This window comes from Cyphomyrmex costatus, unplaced genomic scaffold (assembly GCF_001594065.2).
Source record: "Cyphomyrmex costatus isolate MS0001 unplaced genomic scaffold, Ccosl1.0 scaffold199, whole genome shotgun sequence".
Classification (NCBI taxonomy): Eukaryota; Metazoa; Arthropoda; class Insecta; order Hymenoptera; family Formicidae; genus Cyphomyrmex; species Cyphomyrmex costatus.
The window spans coordinates 1449011-1468857 of record NW_017276028.1 but is presented as its reverse complement, the minus strand read 5'-3'; the positions used below and the strand labels follow the sequence as shown (position 1 = coordinate 1468857).

Below are 19847 nucleotides of genomic sequence, written 5' to 3'. Positions count from 1 at the left end.
AAACAAAACAAGTCATCATTGTATCAAAATGATGTTAAAATTGTTCCAAAATGATCATTAAAAGTCATTTTTCAATTATTCTAATGTCATTTTGACTTTATTGTGACTTTCTGTTCTAATTGCGTATATATTATATTGTATACACAAGATATATGCTATACATACAATATTGCTGTACAATTAGTTAATAATAATATATTTTGTGGGTATATTTAATTGCAAAATATAGTGTTATAAAATAAATGTGCATTATATATGTTTAATTTTTATTTTATTTTCTCTTTCAAATGCGTCTCGTTTTTCACTGTGAGTATTAAATATCTATATAGTGTAAACGAGAACTATAGATTTCTGTATTCGCTTCTTCTTCTTCTTCTAAATTTGGGTGGCCCAGGTTCCGTAAAGAAAAGAACGGATTTTCGTGGCCAGTCGGAACAAATAAAAAATTCAGTATACAAGGCACCGGCAGCCTCGAAACCGGGCAAAAATGCATGAGTGATGCAATAACGAATAAAAATGGCGCGCCCCCCCAAACACTGGACGCCTGTGGCTACGACGCCCGTAACACGTTCTCCGCACCGCACGGCCACGCGCCCAGACGAGTGAGAGGACTCTCAAAGTCTTTTCAAAAATATTGGTCGAGGCGCAATATATCTTGAGACGGGGCGAAACACGTCCGTCCCGCTCGAGTGTCCTCACGAGACTTTCTGTATTCGCTGTGAATAATGGAATAAATTAAGATAATTTTATAAAAGTTACTTGTTAGTACGCGTATTAAATGTTCAAATGTGCAAATTAGGTTAGGACATTGCTAGAACATAAATTAGAAAGAGAGAAAAGGTTATAAACAGATAGCAGAAGTGAGATAGAATACAGTGCCCTGATTGGTTACGCGCCTCGGCCGCGCATGCGCACTCCATTTTAGGCTTCACTAACATCAAAGGTGCCGACAGAGAGTTGCGCTACTGTATATACTGTGATTACACCATGATCCTATCTAGTTAAGTCTCCTTACTCTTACTTCATGCTTGTGATTCGTAATCCATCGTAATCGTGAGCACGTGTTGTGTATGAATATCACGAAGGCTCATAAAAAAGATGGATCTAAGTAAGCAATCGCCACATATAATCCGCACGACACAGCAAGATAAATCGAAAAATCTTGGCTATGTTTCGAAACGCGATCAAATAGCGAAGCAATATCATATCATCAGAAGTTGGAAACCATGGAGTGATGTGTATATATACATTATTCTCTATTAAAAAGTCTTATTTTTTTCGACATCACTTTTTTTTGAACGATTTGTTTCGTCTTTCACACCCGTTAGTGCGGGCGCGCGGGAAGTTGTCATGCAAAATTTCCCTCACAGTAATACCTAATAAAACAGTAAAGCCTTTCATCTAGATGGCCATTGAATTTTGGACGCAATATTCTGATCAGTACGACGGTGATTACCAGCATTTATATTAATCATCTATTTAGAAGGAAGATGAAGCTCCGAAATTATGGAACAGTCCCCACGATGTTAGGTCTCACAATAACGCCAGCTGCAGTGACAGCTTTACTCCATTCACAGGTATTGGTGGAAAAACCGATTAAATTTCTATACAGTATAATGTCCAAAGGAATGCTTTGAAGATGTCTAAACGACATCTCTATGTCCCCTGATCTACACAGCTCTGTACTGCAGAGTAGTGCAATTCTTTTATTTGAGCCAAATGCCAATAACTTTCTCATTGGCTGTTTTGACTGCTATTTTTGACTTAATCTACCTCATTTCATAAATAAATAATACCTAATAAACGAGAATAGATAAAATAGATTGAGATTTTAATATGTTTGAATCCATCTAAATGCATCCTTTAGTTGCATTCATGGTTTAACTTTTTTTTTAAATTCAATTGGATATAGAAAATCTTTTTTTGTTAAATATAACTGAATTGAAAAACTAGATTTTTTCTATTAAAATTTTGTATTGAGCAGTATTCACAAGGCACTTAAAAAATTGAATTTTTTTTAAATGTTGATTGAAAGATATAGAAATGTGCTTCATACAATTCCTATAAATGAATAAAAATGCATTTGGATTAAAAAAGATTTATTTTAATGTATGCAAATATGTCCTTTCAAAAATTTAAATCTATTTTAATTAATTTTATTTTAATAAGTAAGTTTAGTGAATAAACCTAGGTAGCCTAAATAAACTTAGTAATTTTTTAAATGTAATATGGTTATCAGGTCAAGTATGATAGACTTTTGAATTATTCTGATACATGTAGAGTTCTATTTTAAATGTTCTAAGGACATTCTTGGGATGTCTCTTGAATAAAGCATGCTGTATGGATTAAACCAGCATTCTGAACTAGGAATTTGATAATACAAAATACTATATATCTTTCAGTTGATCATAAATAAGCTATTATTATTAGAGATACCATGTTCTTTATGCATGGAGTCCAAGTCTGCCTTGTCGCAAACTTGTAGTGGAGTGTTTTTGCCACTGATACTTGCACCGATTGCAAACTTCTCAGTAAGTGACAAAATTTTTTTCTATTTATGTTTTTCATGATATTATTCTTTCGATTGGTTTATCACATCATTACATGAATCACAGATTGCTGCTGGAAGTGGAATATATAATGTGCCATATATAACTAACGTAAGAGAAATATTTAGACAAGTCTTGACAATCTATCAGCCAATGTTTCCCAAGATTGCAATGATATTTACTTTTCATGCATTGCTGGCTGGTTTTATAACATATTCAGAAATAAAATCTTACCTTCGAATGCTAGATACACAGTACTTAATAGAAGAAGAAAAAAAGGAAAAATTTGAAAATGTTCTTTGAATTTTATAATATGTACTATAATATGAGTTGTATACAGTATTGTATATAATTGTAGTAATATATATATATATAATTAAAAAAATATTTATTAATAATTTTACTCCATTCTATATTAGATCAATATTTAATAATGTTATAAGGACAACAGAATAATATAAAATATATTTTGTAGAATATAAAATGTATTTTTATTTCATCATTGACATAATATTATAAGATATCTAGCTATAATTATTCACTGATATTCACTATGCGTCTCGTACATATCTACTTCCTTTCTCAAAATTAATCCAATATCTAGGCACCATATGATTTGTTACAGTAATAAACGCTTTCCAACTGTTTAAAAAAATCGCTGCTTTGAATGTGATAATACATGACTTTTCTGATTGAAGAGAATTTTTCCATATGTTGACTCCTTCACTTATTTGATATAAACTAGTTTAACTTACAATGTCGAGTCAAACATATGTATTATTTTATATTGTTAAATATAATACGAATTTATTTATAGGCTCAAGTAAAATAGCAAATTCGATATTTTTATTTATACTTCGATTAGATACATATTTCATCGTGAAAAAATCTGGAAGTACTTTACGCAGGCTTCCAATATTTAATAGACGAGAATTACGATTGAGGTAAAATTACGCTTATTCTTCTATTATGCTAAACGAACTACTTCAATGTCATATAATTAAATTTGGGAACTTCTTGGATTTTTACCCCAGCTTATACAAACAAAAATGTAGTATTCTTATTTTACATGTCTATTATATTTTATAGATATTTTAATTAGAAAGAAAAAAAGAAATCTTTCTTCATAATTTAGTTTCTAAAGTCAAATTGGGCACAGGTGACCACAGTTTTGATTTGCCAACTACTCTAGAGTTAAGTATATTACTGGCAGTTTACTGGACGTCATACAGGGGCCCGAGTAGCAAGGAGATCCCAGGAACTATGTGTATGCGATAAGAATATATAAAAGATAACACCAGATGCAGACGCATCAATTCAACCAAAGTATAACAATATGATCTGTTTATTCTTTCGGTAGGAGTAGGATTTGTAAAATACCTACGATTATGTTGGCAGTGAATGAAATCAGCTATCGTATAGCCGTGGAATCTAAGAAGCAAGACAGTTTAATATAAAATATGCCTGAACTTTCTTCTATTTATATGTGACAATGCTGTCGCGTATTTTAAGGTACATACACTGATAGATGTTTTTCATTTTTTGTACCATTTCACGACATGCACGTTAGCCATAATTCAATTGCATCTATAGTACATACAACTGTATTTTTGCTCTTTTCCATATTATTTTTATTTACCTTTAAGTTGGAAAAGATTTTGTCTGATGTCATTATAATGAATGAGTCATTACCATGATTTGCACAGCAATCAACATCAAAATGAGATCGTCATTTTTGTTTTAATGTCTTACACCTATATAATATGTCTATATCTATTTTTTGTTAGTGGTGATGTAGTCCATTGCTTATTTACAGTAGAGGTCCCATTCTAAAATTCATCTACTATTCTTTATATTGAGTAGTAAGTAAATCGCAATAAATTTTTGAAATTAGATATTTTGACAAATTTGCATCAAGATAGTAGAAATTTAAAAATAATCAGAGAGACGCATAACAATTTTATTAAATTAAATTATTATTGTTAGTATAAAGAATCCCTTGCTGTAATAAAACTTTGGACTGTAATCTAAACATTCAAAACTTCGTTGTAGGAATGGTATAAACATGTAATATTAAAATTTTTTACAACATATCTACATGTTATTTTTATGTTTCTTATACAAGTCTGTATACATTAATAAAAACGAATAAAAGACGATCAATTTCTACAAATAGATCAGTATAAGACAACATTTAATAACAGTAATGGCTTTCTACAAAATAAGGCGTTACCTAAGCTTGGTAGATTTTCCTCATATTTGACTGAAAATCTTTTATTTCAAAATGGAAAGAAACTAAAGAACTTTGATTCATTTTTTATATACTATGTATTATGCAAGATTTTTATTCCCTAAAAGAAAAATTTATACCATTAATGCAAGGAAATTTTTTTCAGATATTATAGTGTTATTGTATCAAATATTACGCAAATATGAATAATTAACGATATTACATTAGATCTTAGAAAAAAGTAACTTTTATGCGTTCTATGTAATAATGCATCTGTGCTGCCTCACAGAATATTCCACAAAGTAATAGTTTCCCTTAATTATTAAAAAAATCGAAAGTATTTCATTGCTCACAAATATTTGCTGATAATTTAAATCTGTAATGTAGACAGGCGACTATGATGAATTTGTGCAATATAGAATGGACTAATATAGTCACAATTAATTATCAATATTATGTATTCGAAGTATTATATATTCGAAATTTTTTGTTATTCTTTTCACAAATACTAAGATGAGTATCTAATATTCTAGCATGATGGCATAATGGCAAAACTACAATTTTATAGTATTTACAATTACAACGATCAATGGTTAGTCAAATGTTTGATAGCAAACTGAACTTACATGTTGCTCGTACAAATAGATATTCGTTTTTAGTTCAAATTTAACAATCATAAAATTGTACAATACGAGAACAAGAGTCTACCATATACAAATGTTTCTATACCGACAATATTATTTATGTTTACAACAAATATTTTGGAAGAACATTGCCACCATACTAAAAATTATATTTTCGCGTTTTTTTTCACAAATGAATAAATCGCATAAGAACTGATAATGAAAGAAAAAAAGACAATAAATGCTGCTGTAAACAATAAAAATATATAATCAATTCAAGCAACACACGATAGTACATAACAGCCGCCTTCAGTTATATTCTTTTAAGCATTTAATTCATTTCTCTACATTACAAAAGTTTGTAAAGAATAACGATACAGCGTACTGAACGATGCGGTACGCACAATTCCATCAAAATGGCGGATAGTTTTGCATAGGTACCACAACCGGAGGAATTGGTGGCAGCGGAAGTGTATGTATAAATGTGGGGTGATTCGGCTGAACCATAACTAACGTATGCTGTTGATTGGCCATGAAAGAATTGTATTGAGTGGTACTGTATTGTGAGTAAGATGCGTTAACTGTATCTGAAATATTTTTATAACAAAACGTGCCGGGCGTTTGGCAAGGTAGGGGCCCTTGGATAGGACCCCAAGCCAGCTGCTAGCATCGTCGGTTATGCCAATGTGTCATGTAGTCTTGATAGCTTACAGTAATCTTCTCGCTCTGGTATCGCGTCAGTTTTACACTGCGTCTAATATCCGGTGTAACTAAGCCCTTATAACCACCCTTATGTAGTAGCGAGTCTATAGTTTGTATCTGGTCCCAACCTATTAAAAAATATATATATTGATTTAGTATGGAGGTGAAAACGCATATTTAAGAAACATGATAATTAATGAAATAGTTTCTTATTTTTAATAAATTTACGGCGCACGATTTACAAACCTTGTTCAGTCGCAACATCAGGTAAGTAAGTAGCAGTTCTCTTGTTGCCTTTTTCATTATGGAACTCTATGCGAATCCCATGGACTCCTATCTCCCAATCTAAGTAGTCCACGCCGTCTTCAAAATGCCGCAATATAGAAACGCTTACATGTAAGCGTGAAAGTTCCTCTCGTGTTATAGGATTAAACCGCGAATCCTTGAAAGCACTATAAAACACAATTCATTGTTTGAAAATATAATCTAAAATTCTAGTCTAGCCGATTTAGGGCTAGTTGTTCCATCTTTGGATAAATTATGTAATTTAATTAATGGATGAACACACAAGAGTAAAAAAATAAGAGTATAAGAGAGTAAAACAGCTAAAGTTTACCGAAAAATTAAACAATCCAGCCTTAGAGAATATATATATTACCTAGTAGTAGCATATTCCCTAAGTCCTGCATGTAAGTGCATGGCATTGAATGTACCAATACAGCCGCGTAGCCGCATGTCCTTTCCAATAGTCCATGTTACAAACAAGGGACTAGAAAAATATGAAAAAAATATGTTAATGACCAAATAATCACAGGCTTCAAACTGGACATTAATTTATTCTGTATTATGAAAAAAACGTATGCTATTAAAGTATTAAATTAAATTCTTGATAATTTTAGTTATGCAAGTACAAAATTGCTAAATAATCAGCTTCTTAAATCAACTTAAACAAAGTTTTTACTATCTCTAAAAAAAAAAGTATTATTATTTCTATATAAACAGTTTATGTAAACATCATTGTGTTAAAATGCATGTTAAGTGTGATCAAAAGTAATCAATAATAATCTCTTCTAAATAAAAGGAGTAAAATTGAATAAAGTAGTGGAACATAGATGAATCATGTTTAATATCAAATATCTATCTCTAAGATCTAAAATTTAAGGGAATTGAGGAAATAAACAGTAAATAGAAACAAATTCCAAATACATTTACATTTCAGTAAATTATTCAGAAGCAAAATAATGCTGATGTGTCGCATAACCTTAGTGGAAGGTCAGCGGCACGAACCAGATGGAGGAGATTCCGAAAATATTAAACGCATCTTTCAGAAGACAATCTCTTCGCATTTTGTTTCCACCCCCTGCCCTTTACTCCGCGACGATGGTTAAAGACACAAAGGTACAGACTGATGATTTCAACAAAGAGAGATGCACTGGCGTGGGTGGAGGGAGAAAAAGGACAGCGATGAAAAGGGGGGAAAAAAAAGGTGCCACGATGCAGAATGAACAAAAGAGGGACCTGGGGAGGCGGGGCAACAAAGGTGCGCATGGGAAAGCCACAAGCGCGAGAGAGAGATGTGGCACGCGACGCATAGCCGAGACAGGGAGGAAGGGATGCATTGGACGCTAAGGTGACTGGCTCTCAGTACGGTGGTTCGAAACTCACAATGCTTCGTTGCTAAAGTTGGGCGGTTTTGGTGGGTCAAGTTGGTGGAGTTGGCAGTAGAGGACGTCGAAGCAGTAGAAACCCATCTCAGGCTGCACGATCGGCGTGTTACGTATACGCGTGCCATTCGACAGCACCGCTGTGCCGTTGCACGGTACGCTCGCCGAATTGTTGTTCAGCTTCTGCTTTTTCGTGCCGCAACAGCCAGCAGCCATGTTACCGTTTCAACCGTCGACCACTGCGGACCCGAACTGCGGACACGAACGACCCCGTATACGTCTCACTATCGTCCGCTCGTCGCGGCCGCCGCCGTCGTCGTCGTCGTCGCTGCCGCCGTTGTTCTCTTCGTTGCCTTAGCGTGCCGTATCGCGCGCGCGCCCCGCAGGATGGCGCGACGCGCGTTAAAACAGCTGTTTCATCACCCGCCATTTTCCTCGTCTTGTCGTTCTTTTCGCGCCCACATCTTTTAACGCGCTCCAAGCTCCAATATAATCGACCGACGTCCGAACCGAACGACGTCCGTTTATTCGTTTATCCGCGAATCGTCATCGTACTCATCGTCAGAGCGGTCGCTGATATGCAAGGATCCTTGTGTAAAAATGTATTTATCTCTCATCTGACTCTTCTTTTTTTAAAAAAGAAAACTAAGCTTTGAAATGTCACGAACTTGAAATTTTTAAATCGCATCATAGAAAGAGAATTCTTTTCAACAATAGCTGCGTTCAACAAAGAAACTTTGTAACTGTCACAAATTTTTTATATGATTGGTTTATATACATGTAGATCCAATAAGAAACTAAGGGTAAAAATAATCATAAAAAATTTTACAATTGCAGAACTACTTTCTCTGACAAAACGCAGCCAATTTCTAATTGTTTGAAATTTAATAATAAATTAAGAATAAAATAAATTAATGAGATATAACAAGTAAAAATTAAAAAACACTGTTACAATACATTCGCACATACAATGCGTCATCTATTACAAATTTCAACAATTCGGAAAAATAGTATTTCTTAATTGTTTACTCAAAATAATTCCAAAAAGAACTTACAATTTATAAAACATAAAGCAATTTATTCATGTGATATATGTGATTTATCATTATAAAATAATTAATAATTTACTATAAAAGTATATTATTCAAAGTAATTTACATAACATAGATTTTACAAATACGATTATTTTCAATTATAGTTAGAGATTTATTTTAATATTTTCAACTTAAATGTATAATATTTTTTAAACGTTCAATGTTTTTATTTATTAAAATTTGTCTTTAAAAAATTAAAAAAAGATCACATATTTCAGTTATATTTTAAGATCGTGATTCCAAAGCATAAAAGCAAATTATATAACATTCACAAAAAAATTTAAGCATAAAATCTCTCCCGTGGCCGAACATTTTTTCTTTTTTCCCCCCCCCCCCCCATTGTATAATAATTTAATTTTATTAACAATTCAAATATTATACATTTTTATATTGTAAGTACATATTCAAGTTTATTATTAATTTATATATTATGACAAAGATCTTAAATTTTTTAAGAATAGTTTAAAGATATGCATCATCCATCAGTTTAATCTATATCTAAAATTTAAAACCTGGTTCTCTCTCTCATTGTAATATACGAATAATAAACTTCAAAATGTGCCTGAAGTATTAAAAAAACATAAAATCTATAATATTTGAGTTATTAACAAAATTCAAGCATAATATGAATAAAAGACATTTTCGTCCACAGGAAGAATTCAATCTAGCATTACAGGTTCCAGGTTTATACACAAGACTAGTGTTCTCGCCAAGTGAAAGCAACAAGAAGCCTAAAGCGATTGTCTCGGCTCATATTATTTTCTCAACTTGCCCGCAACACCGTAAGTCGTACTACTTACCGCGACAGCTGCGAATTTCGAGACGTGCCGACTTCGAGCGTCGATTCCATCGCGCACCCCCGACCGCGTTTGCGAGGGTGGAAGCGGCGATACCACGCAACTACGCCGCACATGGAGCGTAGCGTACGAACCGGCGTGGACGAACGCGAACGGACACATATACGTCGTTGTTGGAATGACGCGCGATTCCTCTTCAACTGTTAAGCCTATCGTACGTGAAATGCACAGCAGAGAACAAACATTATAATACGTTTTTATGCTACATCAATGAGCATCCAACGTAAAATCGCCATGTTGATTCACATAAGATGCTCACTGGCCTTATACGTTATGCTCACGCTGTTATGCATTTCACGTGCGATAGGCCTTAATTTCTCGCACGGAACGAGCGCGTCGGGGGATAAAGCGTGCACAAACTGTCGAGAACTCGTCCGGAAGACAACACGCGCAATATGTCGACGCCCGTGGGGACCGGGCGATCGCGGCAGTCCACAGGATTCGCACTGTCAATTTTCCCATACGAGGAACTGTCACGGCACATAAATACGGCGATGACGTGGTCCGCCGTGTGCCCGCTCCGTCCGTATCTATGAAAGACGCGTTGAAGCGTGTAGGATTCGACGCCGCGCGGCCGATACGCGCGTCCACGACGCGATGCGGCTCCAATCAGTCTGAGATAGTCCGACTGAGTCCGACGCGAGTGCGTCGCGACGCCGGTTGCATCGCACTCTCACGCGCGCGGTACTACGGCGCCATCTCACACAACCGTTCTACTGCACAATAAAAAAAATTATATACATAATGTATACATATACATACGCGTATACAGGGTGTCCCAGGAGGAGAGATTCCTTTCCCAGATGGTTATTTTAAACAAAAATGTTTTTACGTGAATGTGCGCACAAAAATATCATTCTATTGACAAGGAAAGGGATTATTCGGTTTATTTTTTTTTTCTTTTTTTTTTTTAGTGACGATTATCTTTGATAAATAAGATTCTTTTGATAATGATCTTGAAATATACTTACTGGAAATATATAATATATATTTGAGAAAAACTTATTATTAATATATATTTAAACGTGTCACGTGTGTGTGAATTAATTTTCTTTTGAAGGATATAAATTGATCGAAGAAGCAACTTTATATATTATAATAACCAAATCGAATTTGTTTTAATTTAATGACTGAAGTATTGTATTTAGGATTTCAAATATATTTTTAATGAATTTTATGTTTGTGATAAATTTTTTTATCGTAGATTTAGGGATATAAACTCGGAAACTGTTCAGAATATATGCATTCATATGAACATTTTACGATCGATACATTATTACCCAAAATATGATTGATATTATTAATACCCTTGTCTTTTAGGACATCCTGTATACATAATAGAAGAACTGTAATGTATTGTAAATGAAAATATAATACAGAATTCATATGAACATTTTACGTAAAATGATCGATACCATTACTACCCCCAGAATATGATCGATATTATACCCTTTTCTTTTAAGATATCCTGTATATACAATAGAAGAGAGAGAGAACTGTAATGTATTGTAAATGAAAATATAACCTAGAATTCAATTTAGAGACGATTAATCATTTGAAAATCAAAATTTTATTCTGAATTCTGAAGTGCATTTAAGTGCGAATTATAAATTGTCTAAAAAGTGAATTTCAGTATCACTTGTTTACGTACAATTTATTGAATTTATGAAGTACTTTAATGAAATGCGATGGAAAATTTGATGAAAAAATTGAACATATTTTCTAATGTTAATAAGTGCATTAAATGCATAACTATCAATTTGTAATCTCACTGAGTAATTATATCTCAAACGCTACAGCTTGGAATAGAAAATTGCAAGAACTTTTATTTACTTATTGTTAGTTCTTCGTGTTTGAAAATTTTTGATCAGTTACGCTTTTTTTTTTAAATTTATTGCATTAATTTAAAATAAGAATACGTTTATTTCGCTACATTTTTCATGTGTGTGATACCAAGTAGTTATATATTAAAGTATATAGGTTATAAAGAGCTTTTCGAACACAGAGAAAGGATTGAGGAATAATGCGAAAAGAATCGATTATAATGATCTTTATGACAATATAAAAGTTTATTTTATCTTTTCATTGCAATAAGAATTATGTATAGTACTTTGATGTAATTTTTATATGAATTCTATTGATTTCTTAATTTAAAGAGAAGGTGAGAAGAGAAAGGAAAGAGAGAGAGAGAACGAGTTATGTTGGCTATGTCCGACTTATAAATAAATAAAGAATAATCTGTAGGTTTCGCTGTATTATTAATTTACAAATGCAATCAAAGTGAGCGTACATTCGCTTGATATCGTATTAATATTACATTGGTATCAGTTATGATGCCAAGTACGATAATAAATATTAATCTTGACAAGTACGGTTTGCTTTGGAAATTATTAATATTTTTCGACGTGTGCAATTTCATGTTATATAATTATCAAGAGAAAGATTAAAAGTATATATTATACAGTATAAACTGTACATGTAAGATGCTTACTCTTATACGCGTAATACATCGAATAAATTTTTGTGGCAGTTTGACAAAATACACAGAATGATTTCATTTAGTAAAATTCGATGATAATTATCGATCTTAAATGTGTTCAATATGATTATGTATATTTAATTGCATTGCGATAACATCAATGACTTACTTTTCGTAAATGCGTTTGTATTTTCTAAACTCTTCGACAAACACGAAAACAATTTACTTGTATATCGCCAAATATAATTACACAACGCTAAATAGAATTATTTTCGTTTTCACTGGTGATAATGTATTATTCATACGTGTAAACCGTAATAATGTCTATTACACAAATGGAGTTCCATAGATCAAATGAGCACACATGAATCGACAAGTATGTGGCAGTTCGTTGGACGTTTTTTTATGCCGAGATTCACAGAAGGCAAGATTTTAGGAACCCGCTAATTATTATCGATGCAAACATTTTGCGTAATTACAATAATAACGCATACCATAACGGATAAACACGAAGAATAACACATACTACAACAAAGATAAGATATAATAACAATTTTTTCATTTACTTCTAACGAGCATTGCATTAGTATAAAAGACATAACAAGACGATTAAATTGGCAGTGTTTAAGAGCCCGCTACTGAAAATAGCTGGCAATTCAAGGGAAGTAGAATTAACGCCGAAAAATCATCAATTCAGTTTATATTGCGAAATTAAAATTTATAAAATAGATACACGGCATAAAATATTGCAAGTAGTACAACTATCGCGAAATTATAATATCTTACCAATCCAATAACACAAACTCACAATGAGATCTTTTATATATTTTTTTTTCTTTTATGTTAAACTTACATATCTAATATTTATATCTTTCACTACGCGTATGATTTCTTCTCATACTTTAACAACTAAATCACAATTAACCACAGAAAATTTGTCATTTTTCCGTTAAACTTACTGTCTTTTTGATGTAATTAAATGCACAACGGATGTATTGTTAAGCTGGTTTTTCATGTGCAGCACGCTGCGGCAGCAAAATGTTATTATTGGTTAAAAATCTTTTGTGAGGTGACGCATTGTGACGTACTTCCAATCAGTTCTCGAAAATTTGTATCACATGACATTTTGCTGCTGCAGCGTGCTGCACATGAAAAATCAGCTTTATATGTTAACAAGATAAAGATCCTTTTTTCTAATACGAATTTATGTTCTATATTGCATATTCTGTACCAATTATATATCAAATCTAAAATGTACTAAAAACATTAACCAAAAGACATTATTATATATTATTACAGATTTGACTAATTTTCACTTGATTTGTAAGAATTTTTATAGATCATACATATTGTACAAAAAAAAAAATGGAATAATTCTGACATCATTTTGTACATTATATCATGTGAAAGCAGGCAGTGAATTTTAGGCATGATCACTGTCTTATAAAAATGTTCATTATTATTTTTATGTTATCGATGCAAATACAAACAGATTCTTTTGTAATATGGTGGCAAAGCTAATTGTTATAACAAAAAGAGAATTGAATGAATTTATGAAAAAAATGAAATAAAATAAATAATATAGCTACAAAATAATTGAATAATGAATATTATAGCCAATATAATATTAAAGCCAAGCAAAAAGCATTTTTTTTAATTGTTTTGATTCTAAAGCATTTGACAAACGTATATCAATCAATATAATATTTAATGAAGTTTTAAATTCTTTAATGTCATTACTTGTGATTTTAATAAGATAAGATACGCAACAATTAGACAGTGCCATCATATATTGTATGATTAATCTCAAGACGGAGTATGCGGTATCATAAACGGGAGGCTGTGTATACTGAGACACAGAAAGACGCACCACTTTAAACAGTAGAAAATTGCAAGAAATAGCCGTCTCCAATGTCATTTTCGTTTACGTACCCCACGCTCCGTAGCCTCCTGCGTTAAGAAGCGATGGGGTGGTCGAGGATAAAGCGACGCAGGCGAATAGGACGGACCCGCATTATCCCACCAAATGGGAGGATTGTTACGTATTGGTATCATAACTGGGGTAATCGGTGGTAAAGGTAATGGATGTATGAACGTCGAGCGATTCGGTTGCGTGACCATCTGTAAACACTGTTGGCCAGACGCGAAAGAATTGTATCGGGCGCTATCATGTTGCAAATGAGACGAATTGACCATATGAGCGTTGTTATAACGGGTCTCAGCGGATCGTTGGGGCAGGGATCCCTGGCCGGGACCCCAGGCGATCTGCTAGCATCTTCGATTGTGACAATACGTCATGTAATCCTGATAGCTCACGGTGACCTCCTCGCTTTGATAGCGAGTCAGTTTCAGGCTACGACGGATATCGGGTGTAACTAGGCCTTTGAAGCCACCCTTATGTAGCAGAGAATCTATCGTTTGTATCTGGTCCCATCCTGAATATTAGATTACAGATTATTCCTCATAAAGACGACCTCGTGGGAGTGTCCATTGCCTGTCGTCTTGCCTTCTATTCTACAGTCGCGGATACGCACCTTGCTCCATAGCTACGCTGGGCAGGTAAGTAGCCGTCCGTTTATTACCCTTCTCATTGTGGAATTCTATGCGAATTCCGTGCACACCCACTTCCCAATCTAAGTAGTCAACCCCGTCCTCGAAATGCCGCAAAATCGACACGCTTACGTGCAAGCGCGACAGCTCGTCTCGAGTTATGGGATTAAATCGAGAATCTTTGAATGCGCTTTAAAACATATAGAAACATGTATCAAAAGCGCGTGTAAACTATTTATACGATAGAACCTAATCTACAATGTGTTCTTTGCTTCCTGTTACTTATTTTTTTACTTGCCTTTTTCCTTCTTCGCGTTTCTTTCTTTTCACGTGTTTCTCATCTCTTCCGAAGTTCAGCAACTCTTACCTCGAGCGACAGAAAACGAAGAAACTGGGTAAGATGCAAAAAGACAAGAAGTGATAAAAAGCAAGAAAAAGGAAACAAAGGCACACTGCAGATTGGACTTTACATAAACTATATACTAAATCTGACTTCTATTATAATATTATACGTTTATATATGTATATAATTGTATATAATTTATTAATATACATATATATTAATTAATTTTATACATATATATGATATATTAATATACCATAATATATATTTATAAATATCTTATATATATTAATTTGTGATTTATTTATTATTCTATCTTCTAATGTGAGAAACATTGTCTCACCTAGTTGTAGCGTACTCGCGTAGCCCAGCATGTAAGTGCATCGCATTAAAAGTACCAATACAACCTCGTAATCTCATATCTTTTCCTATTGTCCATGTCACAAATAAAGGGCTGAAAAGACGTATCTGTATTAAAAAATCTCACGTTCAGATACATTTTTTTTTTCTTATTTTTATCAGACAGCGAATCATCAGGGATGGAAGGGGGGAAAGCAAAATGAACCAGAGTGTGTCAGTTTCTTTGTATTTAGTAAGATTTCAGTCTTGTGCATATAATCGGTATACAAAATAAATAAATGTTCTTTCATGAGGTACAATAAAAATAAATACGTAATATAAAAATAGCAATAAAAACAATTTTTATCGTCTTCCGCCATAAATTTTCCCGAGGATAAAATAATGTATATAATGCGAGAATATTTACGTAGACAAAAGCGATTTTCATCAATAGCGTTTCTCCAAATATGCCCTAGCAACAAGCGCAGCGTCCTCAGTGGCCTACATAGTCGGCATAGCACTGTACAATGGGAGAGATCGAAGCACGCCGCGATAATGCGTGCATCGCGCGCCGACGGATAATCCACACACGCGAGGACCAAACAATGCGCCAACAATGCATCCAGCTAGCCGATTTCGTAAATAAATTTCTAGATCGGCGAAATTAAGATTAGAGATGGAGAGATCCGCTCGAAATTTAAAATTCATGACGAGCAAATTAAATATGAAAATAAGAATCGAACATAACAATTAGTGTAGAACATAATATATTTTTTTCTGTCTCTGCAATATCGGAATTTGATGTTACAGAGAAAAATATCGTCGCGGTTTCGATCGAGCTTCGCGTGACAGAGACGACCTGTCATCGGAGACAAGTGAAAAGACAACAGCTGACGCGGCGCACGAGTGAGACAAACAGATGGACAGACGGAGGAGGAAGACAGAGAGAGAGAGAGAGAGAGAGAGAGAGAGAGAGAGAGAGAGAGAGAGAGAGAAAGAGAGGATACCGCGAAAACTACTCACAACGCTTCGTTGCTGAAGTTGGGCGCCTTCGGCGGGTCCAGCTGGTGCAGCTGGCAGTAGAGGACGTCGAAGCAAAAAAAGCCCATCTCCGGTTGAGCGATCGTCGCGGGCTTCCTCAATTGAGAATTACCGTGTCGTATGGCGGTACCGTCGCACGGCGACAGGCTCGGCGCCGCGCCGCCACCGCCCAGCCTCTGCTTCTTCGCGCCGCAGCAACCAGCAGCCATGTTCCTCTTGGACAGGTCACCAGCGGGCACCGTCGTCCTAGCCCTCCTCTCAACACCTCGTCTACGCTCTTCCTCGTCGTACCGTCTCCAACGTCGACGTCGTCGCCGACGCGTGCCGGATCGCGCCCGCGCTCCGCTAGATGTCGAGCCGACGACGGTAGCATGAACAGCTGTTTCATTACCCGCCATTTGTAGTACGGCGTCCGCGTCATCGCACCATTGATAATTAGCGGCTATCCCCGCCACGTTGTTGCCGCTGCGCCTCGTCGTGTCGCGTCAGTTGCCCGGAATATGCCCGGGTTGCTCCGCGGATCATGCGCGAACGAAACCAGTGGATAGTGGCGTCCTCTACGCCATTTCAAATTTCCTATTAGAGATATGTCCGTGACTTTTATATAACTTTTGTAATAAAAAATAGGATTATATTGTAAGCGAGTGAATATTGTATTAACGAGAATAGCGAGAATTTGAGTTCAAGTGTTCGATTCAGATGTCAGAATTTCGAAAAATTATAAGACATGGGGAAAGGGAGAGAATTTAAAGACGATGAGACAGTAAGACAAGAAAAATTTGAGATGTATAAATGTCTTATTTTAAAAAGGATAAGAAAAATAATTATACTCTTTAATCCAAAATAGTGCCGTATATTTCAAAATTGTTTGTATAGAATTTGTATGTATTTTAACATACGTACGTTTACACGAATCTCTTTCACGTAAATAATAATACAATCAATATAAAATATGTAAATTATTATCAATTTATATATTAGGCAACATAAAAAATGGAAGTAATTAAGTTTTACGATCGTTAATGTATCTGATTTAAGTATTTAATAAATAAAAATATATTTAAAAAATGTAAATTAGCAGTTGTGCGATGATGACAAAGAACAGGCTTCGATGATCTATAAATTTACAAAGATTATGCTTAAAACATAGTTTAAACAGTTTACATTGTGGATATACACGTAGATGTTATAGATTATTATATTTGAAATTAAAAATTTTACTTTAATCAACATCTGATAATATAAAGTATATTTTTAACAATATTAAGTTTAGAGGTATATTTTTAATATGATGAAACGATAATTTGATTGATTAACTGCTCTACATTCAAATTTCCTATGTTTTTAAACAAATAAAATATAGTAAGTCTCTTCATAACGTGATGAACTTTCTACAATAAGCTGTTACTTAAATTTTAAGTCCTAAATTATAAGAAATTTATCAATCATGACTTAAAGTTTAGGTAATGATTAGAAATTATTTATTAATACTTACTTATTAATACTTATTGTAGAAAGCTTATAAAATATACTGTAAAGTTTATTTTAGATGATCTATGACACATATCAGGAGACACGGTAGTACCTCCGGCCATGTTCAAAAACTGAAAGACACTACAAGTCTCTTATCCCGAGCCACCAAAGTCTATTTTTCGAGGATGCATAATTACTAAAATAAAAAAAATTTTGAATCGAACGTTATATGTCCTAAAAGGCGGCATCGCCACGAGTAATTCGAGCTAAAAAAATGTTTAATCCTTTAAATTTTCCTATTTCACCTTTTACTCACACCTCTACCAACTTCAACCCACCACAACTCCTAAATAGAGCGCTTCGCTGACAGTAAAACATCTGATCAGTTGTTATTGATGTTACTCTAATATATCGTTATATAATAAGTAAATAATCGTTATATAATACTTTTAAATCATTTTTTTATATATATATTTGTGATATATTTGTACTCTAAAAGTAAGTGATATCCGAAAAAAATCATATCATAAAAATAAAAGAGTCAAGCCATGTTCAAAAAGGGATTCTCTTAAAAATTTAGACCTTTAAATCTTTAAATGATAATCTGATCAAAAAAAGATCCTCAAAGATTTAAACCTTTAAAACTATAAATGATTATCTAATAATAATATTTAAATTTTTAAAAATTAAATGATTATGTAATAATAATATCTCAAAATTTTAAACCTTTGAGACTTTAAATGATATTATCTAATATAATATATTGTGGCGTTGAGTGGCTCACCGCTCGGTGTGATTGACTCGCGATCTGTAGACCCGAGTTCAATCCCACGTGCGCCTAAACGCAATTTTTCGCGTTTAATGAGCCAAAAAATGGCTCCACCTGGTGATCAAAAGATCTATGATCATCAGCGCCGTCCGGATTCGATGTTAAACTGTAGGTCCTATACATCAGTATACATATCAGTAGATATTTGTCTCTAATGATATCTGACTGAGGTAGGATTCTGTGGATCAATCATCCACAAATCCGAAAAACGAATATAGGCCTCGGACAAAAGACGAACAGGCCTATAGACGTCCTATGCTCCTCATAAGGAGATAAAAGGAATTGTTACGTCCGGAGGACTCCACGATTCTTTCCTTTCGTGGAACATTAGATAGATAATAACACACATTTGACCCAAATTATTCCTACTCCCAAAATTCGATTCTCGCGAACAAAGAAGGGCGTATCGCCCTTCGCAAGTATAAATACAAACCCCGCGAGACTATAGGAGGACACTTACTACTTGTTCCCAACAGTCCGGATTAGATCTTTGACACTTCTTCCATAGACAGTTACTTTCCATTTCCAGACAGTACATTTAAAATCGCACTCGATAGAACTTTGCACTCGGTAGTTCGCGTGTGATATCCATTAAAATTCGGAGTTCCCGTGACTGAAGTGGACCAGTGACTAGAACCAATCCAGGATCTTGGTCCATCACAGGCCCCGATCTTCAAGGGCGGACTCCGGTCACAATGTATCAACAGCTAATTCATCCCAAAAGTAAGAAGACATTTTTTTCTTATTTATTTATCTTAAATTCGTTTTATGACCGTCTACATTCCCTCGCTCTTTATTTTTCTCCTTTTTCACTTGCGATTTATCCTTTCTGTCTATAGAATTGTTTAAGTGGCAACACGCCTCAAACAATTCACTCTCTTATTTTTCAAAATTGTTTATTCTTTAGACTCTGGAAGTTTTTCGTTATGCGCATCTTAATTCGATAAAAAAAAGAATATATATAACGTACGATTACAATAAAAAGTATCTTCGAAAGTTTTCTCGGAGTGACGTATTGCTTCATTTAGCAAAATTGTCATTCTCTCTCTCTCTCTCTCTCTCTCTCTCTCTCTC

At 34.0% G+C, this 19847-nt stretch overlaps 2 protein-coding genes across 2 annotated transcripts; one reads left to right on the top strand and one right to left on the bottom strand.

Moving 5' to 3' along the window:
- Positions 1 to 1032: 1032 nt before the first annotated feature.
- LOC108773082 (uncharacterized) lies at positions 1033 to 2831 on the top strand (the record flags this gene model as incomplete). The annotated part of the gene is made up of 4 exons (XM_018538799.1): positions 1033 to 1238; positions 1406 to 1577; positions 2403 to 2531; positions 2616 to 2831. Coding segments are annotated over exons 1-4 (657 nt in total), but the record flags the coding sequence as incomplete, so codon positions are not given.
- A 2823-nt stretch (positions 2832 to 5654) lies between these two features.
- Positions 5655 to 16919, bottom strand: LOC108773088 (uncharacterized). The gene is given in 10 exon segments (XM_018538806.1): positions 5655 to 6232; positions 6351 to 6556; positions 6763 to 6873; positions 7770 to 8048; positions 9642 to 9654; positions 14136 to 14390; positions 14487 to 14633; positions 14733 to 14938; positions 15435 to 15545; positions 16454 to 16919. Coding segments are annotated over 10 exon segments (1911 nt in total). The 5' UTR covers positions 16870 to 16919; the 3' UTR covers positions 5655 to 6065.
- Between the last annotated feature and the right edge of the window lie 2928 nt (positions 16920 to 19847).